The 11268-nt window shown below is 48.7% G+C and overlaps 1 protein-coding gene across 3 annotated transcripts in view; it reads left to right on the forward strand.

The window, feature by feature from the left end:
* LOC308145921 (thyroid hormone receptor alpha-B) overlaps nt 1–10363 on the forward strand; it is a gene marked incomplete at its 5' end in the record, with an annotated part of 37865 nt that extends 27502 nt beyond the window's left edge. For all 3 annotated transcript variants that reach the window (XM_080517513.1, XM_080517514.1, XM_080517512.1), the window contains 3 exons: nt 3593–3739; nt 6051–6309; nt 7835–10363. In XM_080517513.1, the coding sequence (XP_080373639.1) occupies nt 3593–3739; nt 6051–6309; nt 7835–8085 (657 nt within the window). In that variant the 3' untranslated portion in view covers nt 8086–10363. The remainder of the gene's footprint in view (nt 1–3592; nt 3740–6050; nt 6310–7834) is intronic.
* Nucleotides 10364–11268: the final 905 nt, after the last annotated feature.

Below are 11268 nucleotides of genomic sequence, written 5' to 3' on the forward strand. Positions count from 1 at the left end.
GTTCAAACACATAAGCAGTAATGTTTCGTTTAGACGTTGGTTCGAATCCCGGTGTAAAAAGTATCCCGAGTTTATGATACAGGTCACAATGAACTTGCCTACATTTTTTATTTAATGACCAAACTAAATGTATCTCTCCCACTGACCAATAAACTTGGTCTGAAACATAAAAGCGGCTGCAATATCAAACATTTTAACAAAGAAGAATAAATTCTTCGAGACTAAAACATGAACTCAGACACTTTCTTGACTCCAGGCGAGACGTGGAGCGCCGTTACTGTGAACAATCCTTAAAAAGTAGAAAAACCATCTCTGTCTGCAATAATAGGACTTAATGTGTTGTCTGGTAGTTCTGAGGCGTCTTTCCTGGGTACTGACGGTAAAGTACGTTTCCCCCGTCAGCTCAGGCGCTTGACGGCAGGTTTTTTTGTTTTTTGGGTTTTTTGTTTTTTTTTCAAGCCGAGTGCAGCATAAATATTCCAGTCCGCCCTTCGGCTCCGTACAAATCTCCTCTCTCTGACAGATCCCGAACTTATGAACTCGAATCTGTTGGCCTCAGCCGCGTTATCCAGCAGGAGAGCTCCCTCAGCTTAGCGGAGACTCAGCTGTACCGAGGCAGGGCCGGAGACGTGGACGACATGTGGGTCTGCTTCAACGCCGTTATAAAAACATCAGCAGCTTTTTTTTTTCTCTCCTTTTCTTTTCCAGCTCCTGAAGTGATCGTGTCGTCTTCCCCTTCAGCCCGTCGAACTTGTCGGTGGTGTTTCTTTAAAAGCTCGTTTGGATGAAGGAAAAAACACCTGAGCTTCAGGTGTTTATGCGTGTTTTGCGGTTGAAGGATTAGAAGGGAAAGTTGATTATTAAAGCCGAAAGGCAGCTTCTGAATCTGCTGAAGTTTGATCAATGCACAGTTTGACTGAGCGCCAGGCGGTTTGGTTCCCACCGAAATAATGCAGAGGCGGTGCTTTATTCATCCGCGATGTTTATTTCGTCGCATTCGGAATCAGACAGGTGAAGAATTCGCGGCTGCGAGGTGTCGTTCACATTTCGATCGGCCAATTTACGCGAGATCTGCAAAAACGGAACTTCGCAGAATAAATCCCACGCGATTGGAAAAAGGTGTTTTCCTCGATATTAAACCAGCTCTGCGCTGTCCGTTCCTACACGAGACAGACTCCGGTTCTGTTTAAGGAGCGATTAACACACATTAGCAGCTTGGCCGGACTCCCGTCGGCAGCAGCGAGCGCTGGAATCCCTCGCCGGGTGCAAGTCACCCAGATGGCCTCTCAGATATTTAGACAAACAATAACAGTTTGCAGAGAAATCCCATTAGTTCCAGTTAACCCTTTGAACAAGAAGCAGCTTTGGGAATTTGCCAGGAAAGTTTCGCCGCAGTCTCCTGATGCCAAGTCGGCCTCAGAACAACGAGGCCTCGTCTCCATGACAACCTTTCAAACGAAAACGCATTGTTTTTGCAGTTTTGGTTTTGGTTTTTTTTAAGTTTTGCGTTTACATGGTAAGATTTTGAAAACTGCGTAGTTTTCATGTTGGACCACTAGGTGGTGCCGTTGCTTGTTTTTGTAATGAAACAAAACACACAATACGCCAAGTTGCAATGCTTTTTATAGTTGTGGTTTGTTTACCATGGAGTTTATAGTTGAAGAGGTTTAAGGTATTAATAGTTTTAAATACGAATGATGTGTTCATTTCTTCTGTATTTCTGAAGCTGACCGAATGGAGCAATACCAAATCTAGCCATGGGGGGGCAGTGTTGAGCTTAGAAGTAAATTAAAAAAAACAAATCGACCATATCGTCTGTTGACGCCGTCGTAATCATTATTGACTTCCTTCTCCTCCCAAATGAGGAACTCTGCTCCTCTTCTTGCTACGAAGCTTTATCGTCCGATAAGAAGTTGGTGATTTTTACACCGTGTGAAACTCACGGATCTGTTTTCATGCCGGCACAGAGCATAAGTTAGGTGTGAATGTGAGCGCTGTCGTCAACCCTGAATCGGATGACGCGGCACAGACGATGGATGAAGTCCACAAACTTTACTGTGACGTCGTGTCGACTTATTGTCGTTGCCACGGTTTTCCGATTCAGGGGTCGAGGAATCGTACGTCTCGGGAAGAATGAGGCGACTAAACCCTGCCAACGATTTCAATTTGACCTGCAGACTGTGTTTCTGTCATCTGTGACACGCAGCCCCGCCTCCACACTGCTGTGGAGTGTGTTTGTTGTTGTTGTTTTTTTTTCTAATTTCCTCCTCTGGAAAAGACGTCGGTTTTTCCCGCCGTCTCCTGCCAGACGCCGATTTTCTCACTTGCGAAATGAAAAACGCCGCTGACCTCCTCGGATAGAAAGCAGCGCTTTTGTTTTGGCCCTCGTGCGAGAGAGTCGCAGTTCATCAGAGTTCTTATTATTAAAAAAATCCTTCCGTAACCGGCGAGCCGCTCGGCGTGGCCGCTCGCTCTATGCGATCGCCGCCACGCCGTTTTCGTGATTGATGGCCGGTTTGCGAGAGCCGATTATTCCCCGGCTTTTTATCTCGTCCCGAATCCCCCGGGCCTGAAATAAATGACTGCCGCTGTGACACCCGCTTTTATTCACCGGAGCGTGAAACGGTATCTTTCATAGTCACGGCCCCCAATTCGCAGAACTCCGCGAACATATGTATTAGCGATCTGCCTGTTTCCTTCAGAGGTTTCGGGACGATCCGTCTGAGGAGGCGTCGCCACGATCTGTGGCTGTGCTACCCGAGGAATCCTTCTTTTTTTAATTTGTCTGCACTTTGTGGAACAGAGAGGATGAGTGTAAAACCATTTAATGTTTCACTCTAAGCACCAGGTTGGTGTCCGGGCTTCCCATGAGCTAAATGCTGATTTTTTTTTTCTTTCTCTTTTACGCAGCGTTTTACCGCTTCGGGATTTGATGAGAAGTCAGATTCACGGCGACGTTGGCGGGTTTCTTTATTGTTTATAGAACAAACAGCTTGTAACAACAAAGTCGTTCAGGAGTGTAACAGGAACCAACCTTTTGTAAAAATGACTTTCACTCTCGATACAACGGAATTAATTTGATGGGTCTGTTGGCAGAGTAGCTTCAATCACACACAGAAGATAGATTGTATTCCTGTCGCAGCAAATGATTTAGAGTGGAATAAAATGTCGATAGTTTCAATAAACTAAACAATTACTGCCAAAAAACTATTGCAATCTCAACATTAAACCAATTTTAATGAAACCTCCTGGTGCAAAATACAGCAAAATGTCCAAACATGGGTGTTTTTGACAGCTTGGCTTCCAGGCTATTTTACGATCTTTAATCAAATTCATGATTCCTACTTGAACGCCTTTGTGCTCGAGTCTTCTGGAGAATCCAGGAGGATTTCTGGGTTCCAGCTCTGCGTGTCCAGAGGAGTTTTCTGCCATCGTTTGGCTTCACTATAACGTTTCGATGAATCAGACACCAGAGAGGAGGCCAACTCTGAAAGGCCTCGGGGGGGAAAAACGACTTCATTACAGCGCAGCTAATTCAATTCCTGCCCCGTGTCCTAATCACCCGCCCACATTGTGTTTTCCCCCCACGCAGCCAGAAAAAATCGGCCAGTCTCCCGTCGCCCCGACGTCGGACGGGGACAAGGTGGACCTGGAGGCCTTCAGCGAGTTCACCAAGATCATCACTCCTGCCATCACCCGTGTCGTCGACTTTGCCAAAAAACTGCCCATGTTCTCGGAGGTGAGTGGCGGCCGGCTGGGCGACAAACAAACTGCAGACTCCTGCCAGACTGTTGGCAGAGGGAGTGATCTGGGAGAATTATCGGCCAGAGAATGTCCAGTCCAGAACCGAACAGCATGAGAAAGTATATATTCTCGCTCACTGGGGGCTATTGCTTCCCTATTTGGGGCAGAATCCATTGAGTTTTAGCGTCTACATTGAGAAAAATTAGAAATATAATGGTAATTACCAGGGATGCACCGATACTGATACCAGTATCGGTATCGAGTCATCCCTATTGATTACCCAACATTTAGAAATTTTGGAGATTGCTTCTGACGCTCCACTGTGTTGGGCCTAGCATGCTATAGATTAGCATTCTAGTGCTACTCTGCTACTTTTGGCTGTAGCTTGCTGGTAACTGGTTACTTATATATAGTTATCGATTTGGGTACGATTACTGACGTTTCTGTGACACGACACGACACCTTATGGCACCGGACAGTGCGAAGACGCATCACGCCGCTCTATACTGTCGACTGCGGCGCGCTGTTGATGATTGCATCGCCGTGTTTAGCACGTAGCGTGTAGCACACCTCGGGAAAGCTTCATCCTTCCCGCTCACCTGAGCTCTTCGGCGTTCAGGTCCCCGCCGGGTTTATACGCGTCGGGCCGTTTTCGGCGGCGCCGGCACGGAAACGAAAGTCGTCTTTGTTGCCGGTGACAATCAGCGGCTCCTCCGCTCCTGTTTGCCCTGCCTTAATTAGCAACGTGTAATCATGTTTCTTGTCTGCGCGACTCGTAATGAGACCTTGTGTGATTGGATAATTATCGGGGTAGCTGAGTTATTGTCTCCGGGGACAGCTGCGGCGCGGAGAGCCGCCTGAGTGGGAGTCGGCCCCGTAATGGATTAGCGCACAGGAAGGAGTCGGAACCGTAATCTATTACGCCTTTTTCGGAGCCATAAATCACAGACACTTCTGAAAGTAGAGGTCGTCACTTCTCTCTCTTTCTGTTCCTAATCAGCATATTTTTAATCTGAAATTAATTCAGATTGTGGTGTTATTATACAAATGTTGCTATTATGATGGATCTTCCTATTCAAATGAAGTGCGTGTGTGTGTATAGAGCCGTCGGAAGCTTCTGGAGTTTTTTAGGGAAGTTCAGCCGCGGTAGATAAGCGCAGAGAGCTTCACAACTCCGCAGATCATCAGTAATGTTCAACGTCCTGTCTTTTATTCCGAATATAGTATGAAAGAATCCGCCATAATCCCGTGAAGGATGCGGCGAGTGCCGGCCTGTTGCGCCGCCGCGAGTCTCTGATCAGGAACGCCCAGAAACAAAGCCGTCGGCTCTCGTTGAGCCGCTAAAAATGAATCTGCAAATCGACGCGGCCGCGAACGCATCGTAAGCGTTTACTTTGCAGGTTTACGACACGAATCAGGCCAATTAATCAGCTCGCCGGTGGAAGAGCGGCGAGGTATAAGGAACAAGCGCAACGTCAAGGTGAGATTAATTGAGCCGGCCGCCGATTTAATCAGACGGCGCTCTGAGTCTAATATCCATGTAAATCAGGGCGTCGTCCTCATAATCTGTGTTCATCGCCGGTAAAACTTTCGCCACGTCTTCATGTCGTCTCGCTGACTCTCCTCATTACTGTTTATCTTCCACTTTCAGGTGAGTTTAGTTTATTACAGCCATGATGAGGCTGAAGTACGGACAAACTAGTGAAATGAAACTGTTTGTCACAAAACATTTGTGAAAAAGGTGAAGATACTTTGTAAAAACACTGCGTATGTTTACAAATAAATCAGCTTCATGTATTCACCCAAATTGTGTTGCGCTGCTTCGTCTTAAGTGGCCGTTTGTCTGATTTATAAACAATTATCACAGGAAACAATCCAAATAATGATCATGTGTTATTAAGAGATGTTTTAAAGTTGCATTTTCTCCCGTTTCCATGGTGACACAGTCAGGACTGTTTTGAAAAACTTGCATTTTCCGCCATTTCCACGGCGAGTTGGAGCAGTTACTAAAAGTTGTGTTTTTTTCCATTTCCATGGATACGGACTTGGGAGTATTTTTTGAAAAGTTTAATTTTTTATTTTCCGTTTCCATGGTGACTGACCCGGACATCAGTTTTCCCGTTTCCATGGACACCATGGGCCGTTGTAAACAAAAACCCCGAAACACGACAGAAGTTTAGCATCTTTACACAAAGTAGCGTTAGCATTCGCATATAGCCTCGACAGCTGAGACTAGCGTTAGCACCCGTAAAGAAACCTGGTTATTAGAGACTCTTCCTCCCGCTGACGGCACTTCCTGTCCGCAGCTGCCTTGTGAAGACCAGATCATCCTGTTGAAGGGCTGCTGCATGGAGATCATGTCGCTGCGCGCCGCCATGCGCTACGACCCGGAGAGCGAGACGCTGACGCTGAGCGGCGAGATGGCCGTGAAGCGCGAGCAGCTGAAGAACGGCGGTCTGGGCGTGGTGTCGGACGCCATCTTCGATTTGGGCAAGAGCCTGGCGCAGTTCAACCTGGACGACACGGAGGTGGCGCTGCTGCAGGCCGTGCTGCTCATGAGCTCAGGTTGACTCACACACTCACACTTAATTCTGTCATTTGTCGTCTGTTTGAGTGTCAAACTTCCTGAATAATTCCAATTTCATATGATGTCGTTTGTACTGAAAACTGTCTTTTTATGAAATTGAGTCAAATTAAAGATGAACAAACAAAGATGGGATTTTTGAAGTGTGAAGTATAAAAATGAAAACTGACAGAGGCTGATCTGAAAACACTCGATTGGCTTAAATGACATTCAAAGCCGCCCTTGGTCAGAATTTAACCCCCGACATTAATGCATCTGTGGAGGTCACATAACGTAACGCCTTTCACAATAAAACAACGAGTCCAACTTATGTGAAGTAATACTTTAGACACGTAAACTCAAAACAATTTCCAGATGATGACAAACTTGTTTTAATCCCAAATACGATATCCAGATACAAGTGACTGAGGGTTTTTTTTGTTTGTTTTGTTTGTTTTTTATTTATCTTTTTTTGGTTGAAAAATACAATAGTGTACACATAGGATATTGTACATATCATATCCTTTTCTCTTTTTTTTAAACAATAAAAATAGCAAGAACAACAGAACACAGTCTCTGACAGCAATATAATAATGAAATACTGCGAATGTAAAGTAAAAAGTAAACAACAAAAGAAAAGAGGAAAAAACTAATAATAATAATTAAATTAAATTAAACACGAATAGGATAAGTAATAGCAATAATGATTTTAGAAAATATCAGCAACCACAACAATGACTAAGTAATATTTATGACAATAATAAATAAACGGGTGTATAGACAAGTATATATATAAATATATATATTTATGTATATATAATTAAAAAAATAGAATAAGCACGAAATTACTCTTAAGTACAAATGGGTGGGGTTTTTTTTGCAAATATAATATCTAATTAGGGACCTCGCCAACGGCAGGTCCCTTTTGTAATTCGTCGTTTGTAATTCGCCGTCGCTGAATGAGTGCAGGGGGCACCTGCCGAGTACCATCTGATGTGTTCAGGTGGATCGGCTAACTTGCGGCCTAGCATGTCCGTTAGCATGCTAGCAAACATTGTCCGAATGAGCTGAAATTTGGTTGGTGGCCTAATGGGGGCGCTACGGTTACGAATCACTAGCTAATTAGCTGGTTTTGATGCCGTTTTTTTCCAAATAAAAGTCATTAAAAAAACTTGATAATTAACCGGTCTAGAGGATCGTGGCCTACCCGACGGGCAGTCTTTTGCAAGGTCCCGACCAATGCTGCTTGCAGCTATAATTTCCTTTAATATGTATATTTCAGAATAGACTGGCAAATTCTTGCAGTTACAAAAGAATCAAAAGAAGGAAAGACTTTGATATTTGTCCATATCTGCAGTTTAACATGTTATGTTTTACTTGTTCGGCCCTCCAGAGGTCAGATCAGGTTGATGTGGCCCCTCCACTAAAATGAGTTTGACGCCCCTGCTCTATGTTGATAAGCAACATTTGAGAATAAAGTGAACTAATGTCTGACTCTAATGTCTCTTCCCACCCTCCCTCCCCCAGACCGCTCGGGCCTCACCTGCATGGACAAGATCGAGAAGTGCCAGGAGACGTACCTGCTGGCGTTCGAGCACTACATCAACTACCGCAAGCACAACATTCCCCACTTCTGGCCCAAGCTGCTGATGAAGGTGACGGACCTGCGCATGATCGGCGCCTGCCACGCCAGCCGCTTCCTCCACATGAAGGTGGAGTGCCCCAACGAACTCTTCCCGCCGCTCTTCCTGGAGGTCTTCGAGGACCAGGAGGTGTGACACTGCAGCGACGAGGAAGTCGGGGGGGGGAGGGGTTGTTTTTTTTGGCGGAGGGACGGAGAGGTGGAGGGAGAGTCCGCAATTCTCCGGCATCACATTTTACAGTATGTGGTTTCAAAACTGGAAACGACAATAACAAACGACACACCAGCAACAAGGGGAGCGAAACAAACACGGGATTTTGTTTTGCCGACACCCTCTCCTCCACCTCTTCCCCCCCCCCCCTTGCATACTTTCCCCTGTTTTAACATCAGTGTGGGGGCCCTTCTGTCTGAACATGATGTCTTATCTAGTCAGAGTCGTAGCCCATTTGCCAAGACACACACACACACACACTCACCCACCCACCGCCTGTTCCACCCCCCCCCCTTCAGTTCTCTGTCGCGGTCACAGATTTACACGTTTGCCAGCCCGTGTGTCCAGCATGACGGCAGGTCAGCACCTCTCAGTATTACTTTTGAATAAGTTCAGGAAAAAAAAACAACAAAAAAATCACCCGGTCGCGGAGCCGCTTATGGCTAGCGGCTAGCGGCTAGCGGCGGCGGCGCAGCAGACACTGCATATGAAACCTCAGCGGGTGTGTGGCGCAGAGCTACCAGACCTCGTTACGCGTATCACTTACTCAACTCAATCTGAGCCGTTACAGCTGTTTTCTTTTTTAAGTTGACGTCGTTTTTTTTTGGAGCTCCGCCTTCATCCCAGTGAAACCGGTGCTATATTTATAGAACGCTACTCCACTTTTTATGAGATTGTGTTGTTGCAGACCACGGCTCCATATCTACCTTCGTTTTTTTTATTTTTTTTCTCTCTCTCTTTGTCATTGGACCGGCTCCTGTGACACACACACACACTCACACACACACACACACACACACGAGCAGACTTGCCTCGTCATTGCCTGAGCTGCTGCTGCCAGCAGCCCACCGTCTTATGAATGACAATTAAGCCCTTCTCTCTCCGAGGAGTCACTGCGTAAAGAAGGGAAGGAGAGGAAGTAGAAGAGAGGAAAAAGAGGAGGAAAGGCTGAGAGCAGGAGGAGGAGAGAGAGAAAGAGAGAGAGAGAGAGAGAAGAGGGAGAGGGAAAGAGGAAGTCTGATGTGACAGCTGGACTGGAGGGTGAGGGAGTAAGTCTCCCACACCCGGGTTCCAATAGACGGCAACGCTCGTCTTACACACACACACACACACACACACACACACACACACACACACACACACACAACATCACCTCAGAGTAACGCGAATGCCTCATTTTACTGTATGCACTGCGCGTCAGTGTAGTGACACACCCTGGCCTGCAGGGTGCGTGGCGGGTCCTCTCCTCACGGACTCGGCTCAGTGTGGCCCCTCCAGGCTTCCATACACATTTTGCCTTTTGTTTTGTTTTGGGAATAACCATGGGCGTCACTGAGAGCAGGCGAAATGCCAAGAAGGCTACCATTTACCTCAAAGCGCGGACACACACACACCCCCCACCCCCCCCACCCCGCCAGGCTGGGGCAGCAATACTTGCCCCTGTGGTGTCAGGCTCTACCTCACCTCTGTGGACACAGGGCGGCTGCCCCCCCCAACTCCGCCTGCACACGCACACACCATCCCAGTTGGCGCATATGTAGATTAACACTTAGTTTTTACATGAGTAGTCGTAGTAAGACAGAAAACACTCACACACACACTCAGTGCTATCACTTGGTTCAAATGAAATACCACTGAAGACAGGAGGGCCAAACCGTCCCCCCCCCCCCCCACCCCTCCTCCTCCTCCACCTCCTCTGGGAGATGGTACCCATCACATTCGGGTTGTCTCCTTTTTTAAAAGATTTTTTTTTGTTATATGGGACCAAGTGTCATCTTTTGAGATTTGGATTTACGGGTTTCTGTACGAACGGAAACCAGCCGACAGAAGACGGACGCAGCGGGACGAACCGCCCCCCCCCGCCGCCCTCCCCCCCCCCCCCCCCGGGGGGAACCAGCGTGCACAAGAAAGAGGCCGGCGGCGCGCTCAAGATGGCTGCCATTGGAGCTCCATAAGCTTTTCCTGTCACGTTTGCCGACGTGTCGGGGCGAAACGTTCTCAAGCCCTCAAGTGAAGCTCTCCTCGCACTGCACTCGGTGCTCACCTCATGTATCCGTGGCAGGACGCCATCTGAACGCCCCCCCCCACCCTCCCACCCCCCCGTTCTGAGGCGGCACCGCCGCCATCGCCGGGTTCGGCAAAGAGATCAGAGACTACGAGAAAAATCGACGTTACACTCGGGAGCCAAGCAGCAGTTCCTACTGGGCGCCTGTACAGGAGGGGGGTTGGGGGGGGTCGGGGGGCTCGGGTTGGGGGGGGTGTTCCACACCCTCAGGAGGACCTGAGCAGAGAACCAACGTCCAAGTTCAGCGAAAACCCGGGAGGAGCGAGAGGAACTGGCCGACCCCTTCCCCCGTCACCCCCCCCCCCCGTGACTTTGCCTTTAACCCCCCCACACCCCCACCCCACCGGAGCATAGCTCCGACTGAATCACACCCCCGCACCGCGACGACAGACCCGCTCAGTCCCTCTGGAGGGGGTGCTCTCCGGTTAGCGGTCAACCCTGCCCCTCCCCCTTGCCCCTCCCCCTCCCCCTTGCCCCCCCCCCCCCCCAGCTGCTCTGTGTGACAGAGGCTGCCGGTCGCAGTGGGCTCAGTCCCAAACCTGATTCGTTGTCAGTATTAGACCAACAGCACATGAGGAGTCCACAGAGAGTCCTGCGTGGACCGGGTGGACGCTTCGTAGCACTTAACTCATCGTCCACGTCGTCCTCGCCCTATTATAGTCCCCCCCACCCTACCACCCCACTCCCTCCCACCTCATTGGCTCAGTCTCCCCCCCCCCTCCAGCGCCCGACCCGAGTGGTTCACCCTCCCGGTTCCGGCCCAGAATCACTGACACCAAACCGGATCGTGGCCCCTCCCTTGTGAGACAAGGCCGGCCAACCCCCCCCACACACCCCCCCCCCCCCCCCCCTCCCCCCCACACACACATCCCACACCCCCCTTGAGTGGCGCCACCGATTGAATGTGAACGGCGAAGCAGCAGGACGAGACGAACGCGTGAGAATGTGAGGATGCAAGAAGAAGAAGCAGCAGCGAGCGTGGGACAGGAAACCCCCCCCCCCAACCCCCAAACCCCCCCCCCCTCTCCTCAGCTCCCTCTCTA

This window comes from Blennius ocellaris, assembly GCF_963422515.1.
Source record: "Blennius ocellaris genome assembly, chromosome: 21".
In the NCBI taxonomy this organism is placed as follows: Eukaryota; Metazoa; Chordata; class Actinopteri; order Blenniiformes; family Blenniidae; genus Blennius; species Blennius ocellaris.